General features: G+C 38.6%; 1 protein-coding gene across 3 annotated transcripts in view; it reads right to left on the reverse strand.

Moving 5' to 3' along the window:
* CTNND2 (catenin delta 2) overlaps window positions 1–20,398 on the reverse strand; it is a 975,434-nt gene that overhangs the window by 187,862 nt on the left and 767,174 nt on the right. For all 3 annotated transcript variants that reach the window (XM_061189131.1, XM_061189130.1, XM_061189132.1), the window contains one exon: window positions 10,216–10,399. In XM_061189131.1, the coding sequence (XP_061045114.1) occupies window positions 10,216–10,399 (184 nt within the window). The remainder of the gene's footprint in view (window positions 1–10,215; window positions 10,400–20,398) is intronic.

Below are 20,398 nucleotides of genomic sequence, written 5' to 3' on the forward strand. Positions count from 1 at the left end.
CATGGAACTGAGGCATTTTTATACAATTTAGGTAACTTTCAAGAGTAAAGAGTGTTCAGTTGAGGAATTAAGGATAAAGGAGCAGCAGCTACTCAGGGAAGGTTTTTCTGTGGCAATGGGAGAAGTACAAGAGAGCAAATCCAACTCCAAGAAAATATTGAAGCCTCTCCTGTGTCGTGTTCGGCAAGTTCCCAAATAGAGGCAATTTTTGGACTCAGAGCCCACTGCCTGAAATCCTGGCTGAGTCCCTAGGAGGAAAAAGACCCTGTAACATATCTATGTGGCTGACAGGGTCTTCGTGCTCAGGCCTGGTGTCAGAGAGCCAAGTCTGAGGTGGGAGAGCCAAGTTCAGGACATTGGACCACCAGGGACCTCCTGGCACCACGAAATATCAGTCGGTGAGAGCTCTCCCAGAGATCTCCGTCACAACACTAAGACCCAGCTCCACCCAATGTCCAGCAAGCCCCAGTGCTGAACTCCCCATGCCAAACAATTAGGAAGATAGGAACACAACACCACCTATTAGCAGAGAGGCTGTCTAAAATCATACTAAGTTCACAGACACCCCAAAACACACCACCAGACATGGCCCTGCCCACCAGAAAGACAAGATCCAGCCCCACCCAGCAGAACACAGGTACCAGTCCCCTCCACCAGGAAGCCTGCACAAGCCACTGAACGAACCTCACCCACTGAAGGCAGACACCAAAAACAACGGGAACTATGAAACTGCAGCCTGAGAAAAGGAGATCCCAAACAAAGTAAGGTAAACAAAATGAGAAGACAGAGAAATATGCAGCAGATGAAGAAGCAAGGTAAAAACCCACCAGACCAAACAAAGGAAGAGGAAATAGGCAGTCTACCTGAAAAAGAATTCAGTGTAATGATAGTAAGATGATCCAAAATCTTGGAAATAGAATGGAGAAAATACAAGAAACGTTTAACAAGGACCTAGAAGAGCTAAAGAGCAAACAAACCATGACAAACAACACAATAAATGAAATTAAAAATTCTCTAGAAGGAATCAACAGCAGAGTAACTGAGGCAGAAAACGGATAAGTGACCTGGAAGATAAAAGAGGAAATAACTACAGCAGAGCAGAATAAAGAAAAAAGAATGAAAAGAATTGAGGACAGTCTCAGAGACTTCTGGGACAACATTAAATGCACCAACATTCGAATTATACGGGTCCCAGAAGAAGAAGAGAAAAAGTAAGGGTCTGAGAAAATATTTGAAGAGATTATACTTGAAAACTTCCCTAACATGGGAAAGGAAATAGTTAATCAAGTCCAGGAAGCACAGAGAGTCCCATACAGGATAAATCCAAGGAGAAACACACCAAGACACATATTAATCAAACGATCAAAGTTAAATACAAATAAAAAATATTAAAAGCAGCAAGGGAAAAGCAACAAATAACATAGAAGGGAATCCCCATAAGGTTAACAGCTGATCTTTCAGCAGAAACTCTACAAGCCAGAAGGGAGTGGCAGGACATATTTAAAGTGATGAAAGGGAAAAACCTACAACCAAGATTTCTCTACCCAGCAAGGATCCCATTCAGATTCGACAGAGAAATTAAAAGCTTTACAGACAAGCAAAAGTTAAGAGAATTCTGCACCCCCAAACCAGCTTTACAACAAATGCTAAAGGAACTTCTCTAGGCAGGAGACACAAGAGAAGGAAAAGACCTACAAAAACAAACCCAAAAGAATTAAGAAAAAGGTGATAGGAACATACATATTGATAATTACATTAAATGTAAATGGATTAAACACTCCAACCAAAAGATACAGAGTGGCTGAATGGATACAAAAACAAGACCTGTATATATGCTGTCTACAATAGACCCACTTCAGACCTCGGGACACATACCGACTGAAAGTGGGGGGATGGAAAAAAATATTCCAGGCAAATGGAAATCAAAAGAAAGCTGGAGTAGCAATACTCATATCAGACAAGATAGACTTTAAAATAAAGACTATTACAAGAGACAAAGAAAGACACTACATAATGATCAAGGGATCAATCCAAGAAGAAGATATAACAATTGTAAATATTTATGCACCCAACATAGAAGCACCTCAATACATAAGGCAAATGCTAACAGCCATAAAAGGGGAAATAGACAGTAACACAATCATAGTAGGGGACTTTTAACACCCCACTTTCACCAATGGACAGATCATCCAAAATGAAAATAGATAAGGAAACACAAGCTTTAAATGACACATTAAACAAGATGGACTTATTTGATATTTATAGGAATTCAATCCAAAAACAACAAAATACACTTTCTTCTCAAGTGCTCATGGAACACTCTCCAGGACAGACCATATCTTGGGTCACAGATCAAGCATTGGTAAATTTAAGAAAATTGAAATCATATCAAGTAACTTTTCTGACCACAACGGTATGAGACTACATATCAATTACAGGAAAAAACTGTAAAAAATACAAACACATGGAGGCTAAACAATACACTACTAAATAACGAAGAGATTACTGAGGAAATCAAAAAATACCTAGAAAGAAATGACAGGGAAAACATGATGACCCAAAACCTCTGGGACACAGCAAAAGCAGTTCTAAGAGGGAAGTTTATAGCAATACAATCCTACCTCAAGAAACAAGAAAAATCACAAATAAACAACCTAGCCTTACACCTAAAGCAATCAGAAAAAGAAGAACAAAAAAAGCCCAAAGATGGCAGAAGGAAAGAAATCATAAAGAACAGATCGGAAATAAATGAAAAAGAAATGAAAGAAACAATAACAAAGATCAATAAAACTAAAAGCTGGTTCTTTGAGAAGATAAACAAAATTGATAAACCATTAGCCAGACTCATCAAGAAAAAAAGGGAGAAGACTCAAATCAACAGAATTAGAAATGAAAAAGGAGAAGTAACAACTGACACTGCAGAAATACAAAGGATCATGAGAGATTACTACAAGCAACTCTATGCCAACAAAATGGACAACCTGGAAGAAATGGACAAATTCTTAGAAAAGCACAACCTTCCGAGACTGAACCAGGAGGAAATAGAAAATATGAACAGACCAATCACAAGCAATGAAACTGAAACTGTGATTAAAAATCTTCCAACAAACAAAAGCCCAGGACCAGATGGCTTCACAGGCGAATTCTATCAAACATTTAGAGAAGAGCTAACACCTATCCTTCTCAAACGCTTCCCAAATATAACAGAGGGAGGAACATTCCCAAACTCATTCTAAGAGGCCACCATCACCCTGATACCAAAACCAGACAAAGATGTTACAAAAAAAGAAAACTACAGGCCAATATCACTGATGAACATAGATGCAAGAATCTGCAACAGAATGCTAGCAAACAGAATCCAGCAGCACATTAAAAGGATTATACATCATGATCAAGTGGGGTTTGCCCCAGGAATGCAAGGATACTTCAACATATGCAAATCAATCAATGTGATACACCATATTAAGAAACTGAAGGATAAAAACCATACAATCCTCTCAATAGATGCAGAAAAAGCTTTCCACAAAATTCAACACCCATTTATGATAAAAACCCTCCAGAAAGCAGGCATAGAGGGAACCTACCTCAACATAATAAAGGCCATATATGACAAACCCACAGCCAACATCATTCTCAGTGGTGAAACTGAAACCATTTCCTCTAAGATCAGGAAGAAGACAAGGTTGCCCACTCTCGCTATTATTCAACATAGTTTTGGAAGGTTTAGCCACAGTTATCAGAGAAGAAAAAGAAATAAAAGGAATCCAAATCAGAAAAGAAGAAGTAAAGCTGTCACTGTTTGCAGATGACATGATACTATACATGGAGAATCCTAAAGATGCTACCAGAAAACTACTAGGACTAATCAATGAATTTGGTAGAGTAGCAGGATACAAAATTAATGCACAGAAATCGTTTGCATTCCTATACACTAATGACGAAAAATCTGAAAGAGAAATCAAGGAAACACTCCCATTTACCATTGCAACAAAAAGAATAAAATACCTAGGAATAAACCTACCTAGGGAGACAAAAGACCTGTATGCAGAACTATAAGACACTGATGAAAGAAACTAAAGATGATACAAACAGATGGAGAGATATACCATATTCTTGGATTGGAAAAATCAACATTGTGAAAATGACTATACTACCCAAAGCAATCTACAGATTCAATGCAATCCCTATCAAACTACCACTGGCATTTTTCACAGAACTAGAACAAAAAATTTCACAATTTGTATGGAAACACAAAAGACCCTGAATAACCAAAGCAATCCTGAGAAAGAAAAACGGAGCTGGAGGAATCAGGTTCCCTGACTTCAGACTATACTACAAAGCTACAGTAATCAAGACAGTATGGTACTGGCACAAAAACAGAAATATAGGTCAGTGGAACAGGATAGAAAGCCCAGAGGTAAACCCACACACGTGTGGCCACCTTATCTTTGATAAAGGAGGCAAGAATATACAATGGAGAAAAGACAGCTTCTTCGATAAGTGGTGCTGGGAAAATGGACAGCTACATGTAAAAGAATGAAACTAGAACACTCCCTAATACTAAACACAAAAATAAACTCAAAATGGATTAAAGACCTAAATGTAAGGCCAGACACTATAAAACTCTTAGAGGAAAACATAGGCAAAACACACTATGACATAAATCACAGCAAGATCCTTTTTGACCCACTTCCTAGAGAAATGGAAATAAATACGAAACTAAACAAATGGGACCTAATAAAACTGAAAAGCTTTTTCACAGCAAAGGAAGCCATAAACAAGATGAAAAGACATCCCTCAGAATGGGAGAAAATATTTGCAAATGAAGCAATGGACAAAGGATTAATCTCCAAAATATACAAGCAGCCCATCTAGCTCAATATAAAAAAAACAAATAACCCAATCCAAAAATGGGCAGAAGACCTAAATAGACATTTCTCTGAAGAAGATATACAGATTGCCAACAAACACATGAAAGGATGCCCAACATCACTCATCATTAGAGAAACGCAAATCAAAACTACAATGAGGTATCACCTCACACCAGTCAGAATGGCCATCATCAAAAAATCTACAAACGATAAATGCTGGAGAGGGTGTGGAGAAAAGGGAACCCGCTTGCACTGTTGGTGGGAATGTAAATTGATACAGCCACTATGGAGAACAGTATGGAGGTTCCTTAAAAAACTAAAAATAGAACTACCATACGACCCAGCAATCCCACTACTGGGCATATACCCTGAGAAAACCATAACTCAAAAAGAGTCATGTACCACAATGTTCATTGCAGCACTATTTACAATAGCCAGGACATGGAAGCAACCTAAGTGTCCATCGACAGATGAATGGATAAAGAAGTTGTGGCACATATATACAATGGAATATTGCTCAGCCATAAAAAGAAAGGAAATTGAACAATTTGTGGTTAGATGGATGGACCTAGAGTCTGTCATACAGACTGAAGTAAGTCAGAAAGAGAAAAACAAATACCGTACGCTAACACATATATATGGAATCTAAAAAAAAAAAAGAAAAAATGGTTCTGATGAACGTGGGGGCAGGACAGGAATAAAACTGCAGACATAGAGAATGGACTTGAGGACATGGGGAGTGGGAAGGGTAAACTGAGACGAACTGAGAGAGTAGCATTGACATATACACACTACCAAATGTAAAATAGATAGCTAGTGGGAAGCAGCCACATAGCACAGGGAGATCAGCTCGGTCTTTTGTGACCACCTAGAGGGGTGGGATAGGGAGGGTGGGAGGGAGACTCAAGAGGGAGGGGATATGGGGATATATGTATAGTTATAGATAATTCACTTTGTTATACAGTAGAAAGTAACAGAACATTTTAAGCAATTATACTCCAATAAAGATGTTAAAAAAAAAAAAGAGTAAAAAGTTATGTAGACAATGGGAGGAAATGTATAAAAATGCTAACGATGGTTATCTCCGGGGGGTGAGGATTATGGGTGACTGTTAATTATTAGCTTATGCTTTCATGTATTTCTAGTAGTCAGCAATAAACATGTATTGCTTATAAAATTTGAAAGAAAACAATAAATGTCTTTAAAAGTGAAAAAAATATTAAAGCTATAAATTAATGGACCAGATCAAGGTATGCAAATATTACACAAACCCGCTATATCATCTTCTTGTACAAATTCACTGTATCATTTTTCATATAAAATATATATTTAATACATAGAAATGACTAGAAGAACAAGTGCTGTGAGTTTATTTTCTGCTTTAAAGAAACACCAAAGAACCAAATTCTTTCTAAATATTGTGATAGAAAAAAAATTGTTCCCTGCAAAGGTATAAGCCCAGATCTGATTTATAAATTGAGATGATCTGGTTATTAATTTACATTTTAAGGACTATATTTAAATCATTTCTGCAGTTCCAGGAAGACTTTTGCTTAGTCTACTGCATTATCCATAATTTAGCATAGTTATATGTGTTTGAAATCCTTTTGTTTTTGGGGATTTGATTTATTAAACCTCAGTTACATACAAATAACGGTATGTGCCATAAAACTTCTCTAACATTTGATAAGATATCAAAGCTACCATTTTAATAAGAATAGTATGACTAAAAAGAAGAAAAAAATTCCAAGATAAAAAGCAGAACTACAACAGCTATGGAGATAGTTCTCATAGCTACAAATCAGTGATGGTTAAATTAATCGAATGGAACAAAATATTGATATTTACTGTTGTCTACAGGAGGTACCTTAGAAATGAAGGCTGCAGGGCAGCCCATAAATTCACAGCTCTGCTCTTAATGTCACCTCTCCCCTCCCTACCCGCTTCTACTCTGTCCTGTAAAATTGCTCCCAGACATAGCTGATCATTGTGTTCTCTTGGTCAAAGCTTCGCTATAGCTCTCTGTTCCTCACAGACTCAAGTCTATTCTTCTTAGCTCTGCTTTGAACGCCCTTTATCACCTGGAATGGAACAACTAAACAAGCTGCACTTCCTAAATTCTGCTAGGTTTGCAGACTTCCTGCGGATCCTGGAGTTAGTTCTCCCATGTCAGCGGCAGGGTGTTCCTGCTGTTCCTTTTGGCCTCGAGCATCTCCCAAAGCGTTGATTGGTGATGCCCTTTCTCTGCTTGACCCCAGTCTCACCTGGTTCTTGAAACCTTTTGTGACCACACTCACTGAGTTAGCCACTGCCTCCCCAGGTTTTCCTTCTATACTATCCTAATCATAGCTTTATATTATACTAAGATATAACACTAGGACTCATTGTATGGGTACCACTGTCTTCCACTAGAAGAGGAGTTTCTGAAGGGCAGAAGAGGTTGCCATGTTTGTTTCAGCCTCCCTGGCCCTTCCCTGGCACACAGCAGGCACTTAGCAAATGCTCATGGATGAAACTGCTGAAAGGCAGGAACAGCATACACAGTAGTTTCTTTATGGTAAATAAAGATCTAGGTTCTGTTGAAAAAATTAAGAATGTAACTACAACCTCACAGACTAATATCTAGAATCTTCCATCATGATATAAATATTTACGACTGTTTTGGTGTGTTTCCAACTTGGTTCTAAGTAAATGGTAACAGTAGAAATTTCTTGAAATCTTTCATCTGCTGAGTCTTTATTTGATAAGTTCATTTTGGCCCCTTCCCAAGGCTATTTTCTTCCTCTCTTAGCCCAACCTGTTCATTAATGTAGGCTGATTCATAAACACATTTAAATAAGAGAGAAAAAATTATATTTCTTTCTGTAAGAAGGGAAGCGTAACCAAGCAGGACACTGTGAGGTCCTCCCGGAATAAACTCCCACCCATGTCGTCCACCTGCCTTTTGTCTGTAGAAAAACTTTAGCCAAAGAATAAATTTAATCAGAGAAGTGAGAAAATGCAGAAAGAAAGGAAAACAGGAAAGCAAGACAAAATAATACTACTTTAGCCATTAAACAAAGTCAAGGACCTTTAGTTCTTCCCCAAGGACTATAGATGATATTCTGAGCCATGTCCTGTGAGCTGTTTTGCAGATACTGAAACGCCCACCAGGTGGGAGAAGTTAACTGTACGCTGCCCACAAAGCACACAGACCCCAGACTGGCTGGAACCAGAAGGCTGATGATGCTGACTCCCAGTTACCTCACCACCAACCAATCAGAAGAACGTCCATAAGCTGATGACACACTGCACCTTGAACACTATAAGACTCCTCACTACCCCCTCCCGGGTGGGACACACTGCCTTGAGGGCAGTAGCCCGCTGTGGTCCCCTTGGCCTGGCAAAGCAATAAAGCTATTTCTTTCTACCTCACCCAAAACTCTGTCTCTGCGTTTCTATTTGGCACCAGTGAACAAAGGCCAAGCTTTGGCAACAGAAGGAGTTTAATGAATTAAGAGGGAAGTGAAATATTCATCATGTTTTGATAGATCTTGCTTTGTCATTCACATGATAAACTCTGAAAAGTGGGAAAACGCTAAACCTGGTTTCAACTGGACTAAGAAAAACCGATTAGGCTACATGAAACACTTTCTAAATCAGATGTCCTCCTTTTTGCTTCCTGTGATGTGGTCAATCCTGGCTGGCAGCAGGAGCAGCACCAGTCCAAGTGTGAACTTGGCCAGATGACCTACAGAGGGGACCCGTGAACCGACACTCGTCTGGTTTCTTCATCTGACTTTTCATCAAATGAAGCTGAATGCTCATATATCAGTATCCTTCATCCTTACGTCAAACATCATGAATATATAATTATGTTACTATGTTATTCAGAGAGAATTTTAACCGATGGAACTTAGCAGATCTTTACGGACTATATGTCTACAATTGATTCTGAGGCACTTCCTTCCACAATTTTCATTAGGAGCAACGACACTCTTTACAAGTCAAGGATGCTAAGAAAGGAAAACTACTTGTAACAGCTGCATATAAGTGAAATAGAAAAATCAGGTAAGAAGGGTCAGAAGTGCTTATAGTTTTAACTTTGGAAGAGTTATATTCCTGCTGGTGGGGCAGGAGGTTTCTGAAGGATAATAGAATTTAAGAGGTTATAAAATGGACGTCTCAAAAGTGGGGTTTAGAGAACTGTAAATTTGACTTATGGAGGAGCCTATCCAGAGAAATCATGTCAAAAGATCATTATTTCGTGACCTTGAGGAAAAGCAAAATTGTCAGAGGGTTTCCTATTCCTGCCCATGAATGCACACTGATATTTATGGAGGCCAACTCTCTTTATCTCCCTTTATGCATGCCCATTCACACAAACACACACACCCCTCTCAAGACTGCAGGCTGAGAGCACTGTTATAAATATTCATGAGATCATTATTATTAATGTCACCAAGGCGATTCTGTTCCTTCTCCAGTAGAGACTGGTTCTTATACCTAGAAACTGATCAACTGTAAGGGAAATGGCAGCTTTGAGGCAGCCAAGCTGAAGCAATTCTGTACATTTTACTTTTGAAATATAGATTATTTGACTAGGTATTTTAAATCACACCCATCCTATCATTAAGCTTAACCGGCAGAGATTTCCCACTTTGGTACAACGTACAACATCCTTGGAAACACAGTTTCTAGAGTCTGGAAGACGTATACCTTGATTATTACATTCTTTTCTGAGAGCAAAAACTAAACAAAACATCTAAAACATCTCAAGAGATTTCCGGGTGATGAGTTTTGTAAGAAGGCATTGGGAGATAATTAACAACACATTTGCTACTTTTATTATTTAAAAAAGACATTTCACACCACAGTTCTTATTAAAGAGCTATTTTCAAGAAATACAGGCTCTTGCAGCCACATCGAAAATTTTTAAAAAATAAAAATAGCTACTGGAGACAGTTAACTAGATCCCTATGTATTTGTCATAGACTCTTCTTCTTCTAACCAATTGGTCTGCCTGGTTATTCAAGATGCATGATATATCACAACAAGGGAAATGACTGTTAACTATTGTTTTCAATCAAAGAAAACTATTTCTGGTTGCAATGAAAATGTTTATTTTTTTGCCTAAGACCTAGGAAAACATGTTAAATAAGTCAAATACTGGGGTAGGTAGAGGACAGTGGAAGATGCATATACCTCTTCAGTACCTCATTAGAAATGATCTTCGCCAGCTTCTTGCACTCTGTGGCCATATCAGTATTCCAAAACACTCTGATCCTTAGCAAAACAGCAATTAAAGTTACAGAAACAAAAAGCACCTCTTGACAGAGGGAGGTAGCAACGACACGGGACTCACCTTAGGCATCCAGTGGCATTTCGCAGCACCTGTGAGGAATGCAGCTGTATTTTCCGATCGTCCTGAAGAGGTGAATTTTCCCAGCCCGAGTGGGGGATGATCACGGCATTGGTCAACACGGCCAGGGTGTCCTGTATGATCGGCATTTTGAGTGCATCGCAAGACGAAAGGTTCCAAAGGACTCCTGCAAGATACACACAAACAGAGCTTTTGGATGGCCACTGTTTTCCCCAGTTAAGAGCACAGGCAGGAGGGACAAAGATGGTGTAAGCACGTGTGCTAGGGCGTGCCCTTCATTTTAGAGTATCTGTGTGAAGCCATTACAAAAGTGCTGTGAAAATCTGACAAGTAGGCAGAGGAACTGTAACATGATTATCTTTGTTCCATCCTGGAGAGTAACTGAGGTTGAGAGCGAGGATACCAATCAGGCCTCCGTTCACTATTAGTACAATGGACCCAAGTACCCAAATGCTAACCAAGACCAAAGAGCTGTGAAAGTTATCTGAAATGGACTAGTAAGACATCTGAAATAGACCAGTGAGACATCTTTGTTTTATCCAGGACCTCAATATGCACCTGTGGTCTGTTTGATTCACTTAGTTTCCATATAGAACCAGCCATCATTGTGCAGGACCTTTCAAGAATCTAGTATCAGGTCTGATGATAACAAGCTCGACACGAAATGTAAATTTACTGTCACTTGTGACCTTCTGTAAGCTCTTCTCTGAAAACAATGCTCACGGAGGACCTACAAATTGTTAACAACAAAGAGAGCAGGAGAAAGGGGAGGGTGTGTCAACAATAGGCAGAGAGACTTTAAAGTGGGATTAACTTAAGAAAAGGCCTTAAGAATTACATATACGTTATAATATCATTTGAAGATGCTTTTAAAATAATTACTCTTTTTGTTGTTCAAAATTTTACACCTAAAGGTAAAAAAAACTACAACAAAGAATAATATTCTCTTTTCGTATGAAAGAAAGGCTGCATTCCCCTCAAGACTAACCTAAATAGACACCATCACTGCAGATACTGAGAATAAAATATCATAGTCATCTTTAGAAACACAACTTCCACTTTACTTGTTTAATAAGCTTTCAATAGATTTTAAAATGAGGTTGTGTTTCATTTATCATGTTATGAATAAACAGAACTCACTTATTTCTGAAATTTGTTTTATTAGTTTCTTGCGTTGCGTATGTTGAACTATCCAAAGGCATTAATAATACTAACCTGAAAGTTAATGATATTTGCTTGTTAATAACTAAAATAACAGTTTTAAATCAGTTCTATAAAATATGTGACTTTAGAGACAAACTTTTCCACTGGTCTTTCAAAAGAACATTTGCTGGGTATTTTATTTAGGTAAATGCAAAGGAAACAAAATGGTTTTGGTGCTGAGAATGTATGAATCAGTCCTTCAGTACAGGGGGTTGGACTGAGGGTGAATCCTGCCTGCCTGTTTTTGTAAATAAAGTTTTAGTGGAACATGGCCCTGCCTGTTCATTTACATATTATCTACGGCTGCTTCTGTCCTACAAGGGAAAAGCTGAGATTTTGTGACAGAGACAGTATGGCTCACAAGCCTAAACAATTTACTGTCTGGCCTTTTACAGAAAAATCTTGTGCACCTCTGTGTTAGTATGTGGATCATTTTCTATACATTTCTGTGTGCATGTTTACATTGCCATTAGTACCCTAAATTGACTCTATAAAAAAATGCTTATTGGTACACAGAAGTTGCTCAAAATATATTCTGACTTGGACAGATATGAAATGCTAGGAGTATTATCATATGCATTTATTTTGAATTAAATAATATATGAAGCTTTTTTTTTATTCATCCCATTAGGAAACGTTTTACTGAATTTTGGGTAATCAAAATAGTCAAAATGAATACTTTCATTCACTTGTAGTCTCACAACAGTATTCTTTTTCCTAGTAAAATAATCAGTTTTCAGTTTAAAAAAAGCACATTTAGGACTTTTCTGGTGGCGCAGTGGTTAAGAATCCACCTGCCAATGCAGGGGACACGGGTTCGAGCCCTGGTCTGGGAAGATCTCACATGCCGTGGAGCAACTAAGCCCGTGCGCCACAACTACTGAGCCCGTGCTCTAGAGCCCACAAGCCACAACTACTGAGTCTGTGCACCATAACTACTGAAGCCCGTGCGCCTAGAGCCCTTGCTCCGCAACAAGAGAAACCACCATGATGAGAAGCCCGTGCATCGCAACAAAGAGTAGCCACTGCTGGCCGCCGGCGTGCAACAACAAAGACCCAAGGCAGCCAAAAAAAAAAAAAAAGGCTTTGTTAGAAAAAAAAGCACATTTAAATGAAATTACTATTTACACCATATATGAGGATAACTTTTAAAAATATCACATTAAAGGGTTTGTGTCTGTTTTTCTTTTTTTAACTAAGGTATAGTTGACTTACAATATTTGCATTAGTTTCAGGTGTACATCAAAGTGATTCACTTATATATATATATATATTTTTTCTGGTTCTTTTCCATTATAGGTTATTCTGTTTTTCTAAGTACACAACACACCTATGCAGACACAAAATGATTTTTTTTCATTCCTAAATCCTGATTTGAAAATGCCAATACATGAAAATTGAGGCTTGTAAATGTTTTAAAATATGGGTGGCATATTTTGCTATAAAATACATTTCCTCTAAAGACTAAATAGTAAAAGACTTTTGCATTTTTCCATGCAATGAATTTAAAAGAATCTAAAGGCATTCTATGATAATAAAGCAATTTTTACTGTTTCCTAACAAACAGAAAAGAGGTAGGAAAGGAAGGGGGAAAATCAAGAAAAGGTAAAGGATGTGAAAAGGATGGGAAAGAAGATGGCATTTCAGGTAACTCTTTATCGGGCTGTTCTCCGCATTACCTTTCTCATTAATTCATTAATTAGTGTAACCTAATCCCGAATCAGGCATGGAGAGAAGTTTCCTATGGACATTCCCTCTGCCTTTCCAGACAGCTCCATCTGTGTTTCACATTCCAATGAACTTGCCACAGTGCTTGACCCAAATCTCTGAACTTTCTGTCCCAGTTTCTATCTGCAGCCCACGTGCGCTTCCTGGACTTACAAGAACCGCAGCGGATCTCTGGTCAGGGGCAGCTTTTCCACGTCTGCTTGGATGAGGACTTGGTCAAGTGGATGCAACATGGCAGAATTTCTTTGGGGGGAACTCAGCAAACCAGTTAGTTGCAGGGTGCCCTCCAAACCTGGAGTTTTGGTTAGATTATCTGGACACAGAGACAAGCTTGAGTGTAGAATCAGCAGTCTCTGGGGACGCTGAGATAAAGGTGGGTATGTCTGGCAGGAGTCAAAAGTGGGAAACAGCTGGGAAGCCTACACCTGCCTTGCCAGACACACACCCACACACCCACACTCACATCTATGCACACACACATTCACACACTCACACATACACACACACCGCACACTCACATCTATGCACACACACACATCTATGCACACACACACTCACACACTCACATCCATGCACACACATTCACACACACATACACACACCCCACACTCACATCTATGCACACACATTCACACTCACATACACATACACTCACACTCACATCTACGCACACATTCACACACACACTCACATACTCACATCTACACACATTCACACACTCACATCTATGCACACACATCCACACACACTCATATCTACACACACATTCACACACTCACACACACATCCACACATATCCACACTCACATCTATGCACACATTCACACATACACACCCACATCTACACACACACACCCCACACTCACATCTACACACACACACATTCACACTCACACACACACATTACATATACTCACACATACATACACACACACCTACACACACACAAATATATTTACACATACACACATACACACATTCACACATATACAAACTCACACACATACACTGACACACACACACATACACACGCTCACACACATTCACACACACACACACATCCATTAGTCCCCGATGAAGGGAGAGAGATTAGTGGAGGAAAACGGACATATCTAGGCATACTCTGTGAACAGAGGAGAAATAGGTGTTTTGCTCAAATTTCTCTTCACTCCTCCCTCTCCGTCCTCTGGGGCGGTTTTCTGACGTTCCCTTCAGATGCAGGAGCCCGATCCCCTCCCCCGAGCGAGGGCTGCGCTTAGTGCCTCGCTTCTGACCAGCAGAATGCGGAGGGGATAACAGAGTGACGTCCGAGACGAGGTCAGAGCAGAGGCACTGCGGCTCCCGCCCAGCTGTGTCTGGGGTTGCCTGCTGCAGGGCCGCCTGCCGTCACCCTGTGAGGACCCTCAAGCAGTACGAGAAGAGGCCTGTGGGGAGAGGAGCGCAGGCCTCCGCCAGCAGCCAGCGGGGAGCCGTCTTGGGAGTGGACCCTCCAGACCGAGTCAAGCCTTCAGAGGATACAGCCTCCTCCGCGTGGGGCCCTGCCACTCCTGGGTTCGCTCAGACACTGTATGGGATAAACGCCTGTTGTTTTAAATTGTTAAATGGAGGGGGGGGTAATTTGTTATGCAGCAATGGTAATTAATGTCCCTTCCTTTCCCTTCCCTCTCCTTTCCCTCTGTCTGCTGGACTCTTTTTCCTTGACAGCACTTTTTCCGAGTTACACCTCTCATTCTGACTTAGATTCACTGCTTTTCTCCTTCCCTACAAGCCCTCCATCCCCTCCTAAAGTCTACTGTGAGAGTACAGGAGATACAGGAAGGGAATCCAGCTCAACCTTGTAACTAAATTTAAAATGCATTTTAATTTAGGTGACAAATGATATTTAACTTTTAAAAAGGTATCCCTCTTCATGTTTGTGACTTACGAGATGGCCAAATGCTTTCTTTAATTTGGAATAATCTTGTGTTAGTTTCCTACTGCTGCTGTAACAAGTTACCGCAAGTGTAGTGCTTAAAATAAGGCACATTTGTTATCTTACAGTTCTGGAGGTCTGAAGTCTATAATGGACCAGCAGGCAGGGCTCCTTCTGGAGGCTCCAGGGGAGAATTTCCTTGTCTTTTTAAGTTTCTAAAGGCTGCCCCCGCTCCATGGCTGGAAGCCTGCATCACTCCAACCTCAGCATCCATGATCAAACCCTCTTCTCTGACTGACCCTCCTCCCTCCCTGTTACAAGGACACCTGTGATTACATTGAGCCTGGCTAGATAATCCAGGATAACCTCCCGCATTTCAAGATCCTTAACTTAATCCCATCTGCACAGTCGTCCCTTTTACCATGGAAGATAACATTCACAGGCTCTGAGATTTAGGACTGTGGACATCTTCGGGGGGCCATTGTTCAGTCTACCACACATCCCTTAAAATATTCTGTCATGCTAAAAATAAAATTAAACTTCTGACTGTAGTTTCATGATCAGGCCCTTTTCCCTCATTCTCTAAATTCATTTTGAATCAGATCCTTTGGTTCATTCATTTACCCAGTCTGCGCATATTAAGGACCAAGCTCTGTTGGATACAGTGGGAACATTAGTGAACAAAACAAAAAGTCCCTGCCCTCATGGCTCTGCCGTCACTGCAACTCATTACGCTCTTGTCATTGTCACCTTATTTCTTCTCCTTGGACAACAAGCTCGTTGGTAACTCACATTTCTTGGACTTGCTGCTCTCTCAGTCTGGAACACTCTCCGAGGCTGATCCTTCTTTCTGTTCACATATACCTTAAATGTGCTAAACTCGGAGAAGCTTTTTTGGATCCGTCTCAACTACCTTCCCAGACTCTTGCTCTCAGATCTCCTATTTTAATTTTCAGCAGAGACCGCATCACCATCTCATATTTCCCATGCTTTTTCTTTCTTCCCCCAGTTTTATGCAGATGTTATCGACAGGCAGCACTGTGTGAATTTAAGGTGTCCAGCATAATGATCCGACTTCTACACACCATGAAATGAGGACCACGATAGGTTTAGTGAACATCCAACATCTCGTAAAGACACAACATTAACAAAATAGAAAAAAATATTTTCTTGTAATGAGAACTCTTAGGATTTAGTCTCTTAACTTCCACATATAACGTACAGTAGTGTTAACTACATTTATCATGTTGTATGTTATAACTCTAGTACTTATAACTGGAAGTTTCTATCTTTTGACTGCCTTCATCCAATTCCCCCTTCTCCCATCCTCTGCTGCTGGTAACCACAAATCTGATCTTCTTCTATGAGTTTGTTTTTGAAATATCATTGACCTACAACGCTATGTTAGTTCCTGTTACACAACATAGTGATTTGATATTTCCATACATTTTGAAATGATCACCATAAGCCTAGTTGTCGTCTGTCACCATACAAAAATATTACATAATTATTGACTATATTCTCGACACTGTACGTTTCATACCTGCGGCTCATTTATTTTATAACTGAAAGTTCGTATCTCTTACCCTCTCCCTCACCTATTTCTCTCCTTCCCCCAGCCCCCCGTTCCCATGCTTTTTCATTACTTGCTTTTCTATCATTCGCTCACTGCTCTTCCCCACAAGGTCCCAGCCAAGACATGAAGGCAAGGACCCTGAGTGTTCAGAGCATACAGAACACGTATAGCACACAAAATATGCTCTGACACACATTAGGTGCTCACCTAATCGGTGTTAAATGATTACAAGAATTAATAATTGGCTGATATGACCTTTATAGGATGATGCGTGCTCCAAGCAGTGAACATTTTAAAAGTATTCTACTGTTAGCAAAATGAAGTAATGATTTGAAAGAATAAAATAGCAGATGCAAGATGTAATGTTAAAAAGTAACAAATCCCAAAGAGAACACAAAAATGTTATTTACATGGAAGTATAACCCTTGACTTTATAGAAATTCTACTTTTAGCGAGTAGAGAAAAATTTTTATCACTAAAAAACATTAATCAGTTTAGCATTAGAAGGCTTATTTCTAGTGCATCATTTGGGCAATTTTCTTATATTAATTCCCTCATATTCTACATTAACCAAGGTAATACTAAAATTTCAATTTGTGGAAAAACTGTGGAATAAACTGAATTCACAGTGGTACTCAGCGTCCGTAACAAGCCACCTCATTTATTCTTACCTGAAAGTAACATAAAAATGTTTTAGTATTTTGGTTGATGGTCACTAGCAAATGTTAATTTACCTGATGAAAATACGCTAATTTCTTCCAGATTTTAATCTGTAATAAAATTGTTTTATAGCATCTTTCCTCTAATTATATGTATTCAATAACTTTCCTTTATCAGTATAAAATTACTGCTGCTCCAAACATAATTCTGACAGTAGGTTTAGTTGAGAAGACATTTAAATAACTAGTTATGTATACTAGATATACTTCAAATATAGTTTATTTTTATTTCAGGCACAGGACAGCTTTTTCCTTGAGATCATCCATATGCACGAGCAGTAACTGGTTTATTAAAATTTCTTTAATAAAATCTTAATTACTTTCATTGGATCCTTTACTCTGTTTTAATAGAGGGTAATTGTGGGGCTTTTCTTCCTAAAAGAGATAAAGACTATGTTTAAAAAAAGGAATTCAGATTGACCACAAAAAAGTATTTTAATAATTGCAAGTCTTAAATCATGATAAAATCAAACATTGCCTTTTGGCTATGTAAGACTTCCCTATGACCTCCTCATTTGCTTTTAATTTTTAAACCTAAAACACAATCCCTGAACATAGGTGAGGCTCAAACCAAAGAAAAGTTGGGTTGAATTCATTTTAAATGAATGCTTTGAATTTTTATTTTTGAGTAATCAACTAATTAAAATAAACTTAATGTATATATGAAGATTTATTTTAAACTAATCTATCATTTATCTTATTCGGAGAGTGAAAATTTGTGCACCTGGGAAAGGGAAAGAAGAGAGGAGTTTATCTTACAAAAAAGTCAAGGTCAGGCCTGGATATAGGGACTTGGGGGGATGGATGGCTATCACTATCGTTTCCATCCCCACCTATTTACACCTTGATTTATGGGTGGGTAGAGGGTGGCTGATCAAAACTGGGGCCCTGAAATTGTACTGTGTGCATCTGTGTGTGAGCACATGTGTGTATGAATATACAAACATGCAAGAGTATGCACGTGTGTATATGCGTGAGTGTACATGTGTGCACATGCACACACAAGCATGTGTCTATGTGTGTGTGCACACTGTAATAGGAGTATTTGCGTGCATCACATAAATACTCTCACCTTGTCCCTTAGACGTCATCACCTTCAAGGTGCAATTGTTGAATGAGAATTGTTTTGAGAATCCTTCCAGACGGTATATGTGACAGCCTCAAAAGATTAATAAATCACGCTCATTTAATGCTTTTAAAAATAAAAGCATTGATCTTGAGACAATGCTAAAGTTTACCAAAATGTTGCTATAATAATAGATAGTTCAAAGCAATAAGCAGGTGGGACTACATCAAAACTAAAAAGCTTCTGCGCAACAAAAACAATAACAAAATGACAAGGCAACCTATGAAATGGGAGAAGATAATTGCAAACCATAGATCAGAAAAGGGGTTCACCTCTAAAATATATAAGAAAATCATACAACTCAAAAACAAAAAAAAGAATAAACAATTTGATTAAAAAATAGAGGAACTGAGTAGACATTTTTCTAAGGAAGATACCCAAATGGCCAACAGGTACATAACAAGATGCTTAGCATCACTACTCATCAGGGAAATGCAAATCAAAATCACAATGAAATATTGCCTCATACCCATTAGAATGCCTAATCATCAAGACAAGAGATAACAAGTGCTGATGAGGATGTGGAGAAAAGGAAACCTTTGTGCACTGTTGGTAGGAATGTATGTTGGTGCAGCATTCTTCACAGTAATCAAAATATGGTAACAACCTAAATGTCCCTCAACAGATGAACTGATAATGAAAATGTGGTACAATGGAATATTATTCAGTCATGAGAAAGAAGGAAATTCTGCCATTTGGACAACACGAATGGACCCTGAGGGTATTATGCTAAGTGAGATAAGTCAGACAGAGAAAGACAAATACTGTATGATATCACTCATGTGGAATCTAAAATAGCCAAACTCATAAAAACAGAGAGTGGAATGGTGGTTACCAGGCGATAGGGGTCAGAGAATTGGGGAGATACTGTTTAAGGTACAAACTTGCAACTAATGGTTAAATAAGTCCTGGAGGTCTAATGCACAGCACAGTCAACATTACTGTATTATGAACTTCAAAGGTGCTAAGAGACTAGATCTTAATTGCTCTCACCACAAAAAAGATGATAATTATGTGACATGATAGAAGTGTTAGCTAACACAAAGATGGTAATCATATTGTAATATAAAGATGAATCAAATCAACACATTGTACACCTTAAACTTATACAATGTTATATGTCAATTAGATCTCATTAAAAAAAAAGAAATTATTTTTTTAAAGTGTGTTATGTAAATGCCACTTTGATAAGTGTGTTATTTCAAGTAATGGATGTGATAAGAAATGTGTGTGTAATGCATGCAGGGAAGTGTTTAAAAATACATATAACAAAGATGGTTATGAGTGCATTAAACAAAGAAAAAGAATTTTATTTTAATACCTAGTGTCTTGCATCATAGGAAATTTTATTTTTTCTTTATTTTAAAACATTTTATTTTATATTGGAGTATAGTTGATTTACAATGTTGTGTTAGTTTCCGATGTACAGCAAAGTGATTCAGTTATACATAGACATATATCTATTTTTTCCAGATTCTTAGGAAATTTTAAAAATAATTGTATATATTAATGTTTCAGAAAATTAGAGTAGGATGATGGATATAGTGACAGAGCCTTAATGGACTTTATCAATGGAATATAAGTATTTTCAGGATATGTGTGGGGAAATAAGTTCTATTTGAACTTTTGTCTTCCTTTGTAAACCTTCTCTCAAGAGCAATTCATTCTTTGACAATAAGTGATCCCGCCAATTTATAATAAACCTGAGACCATCGAAAAATAATTTTAAAAAATTAAAAAATGGGTAGTCCCTTAGGCCAAAACTCCTCAAGTTTTCTTTTAGGGGTCCCAGGAGTTGGCTGACCAGAAAAGTGACCTCTGAGTTCTCCTCTTTAATATTCCCGGGGAGGAAACTGCGGTGACCTTGGGGCTTAGGTGAAGGTTAACCCTTTTAGAATCGG

The sequence above is a fragment of the Eubalaena glacialis genome, chromosome 4 (assembly GCF_028564815.1).
Source record: "Eubalaena glacialis isolate mEubGla1 chromosome 4, mEubGla1.1.hap2.+ XY, whole genome shotgun sequence".
NCBI lineage: Eukaryota > Metazoa > Chordata > Mammalia > Artiodactyla > Balaenidae > Eubalaena > Eubalaena glacialis.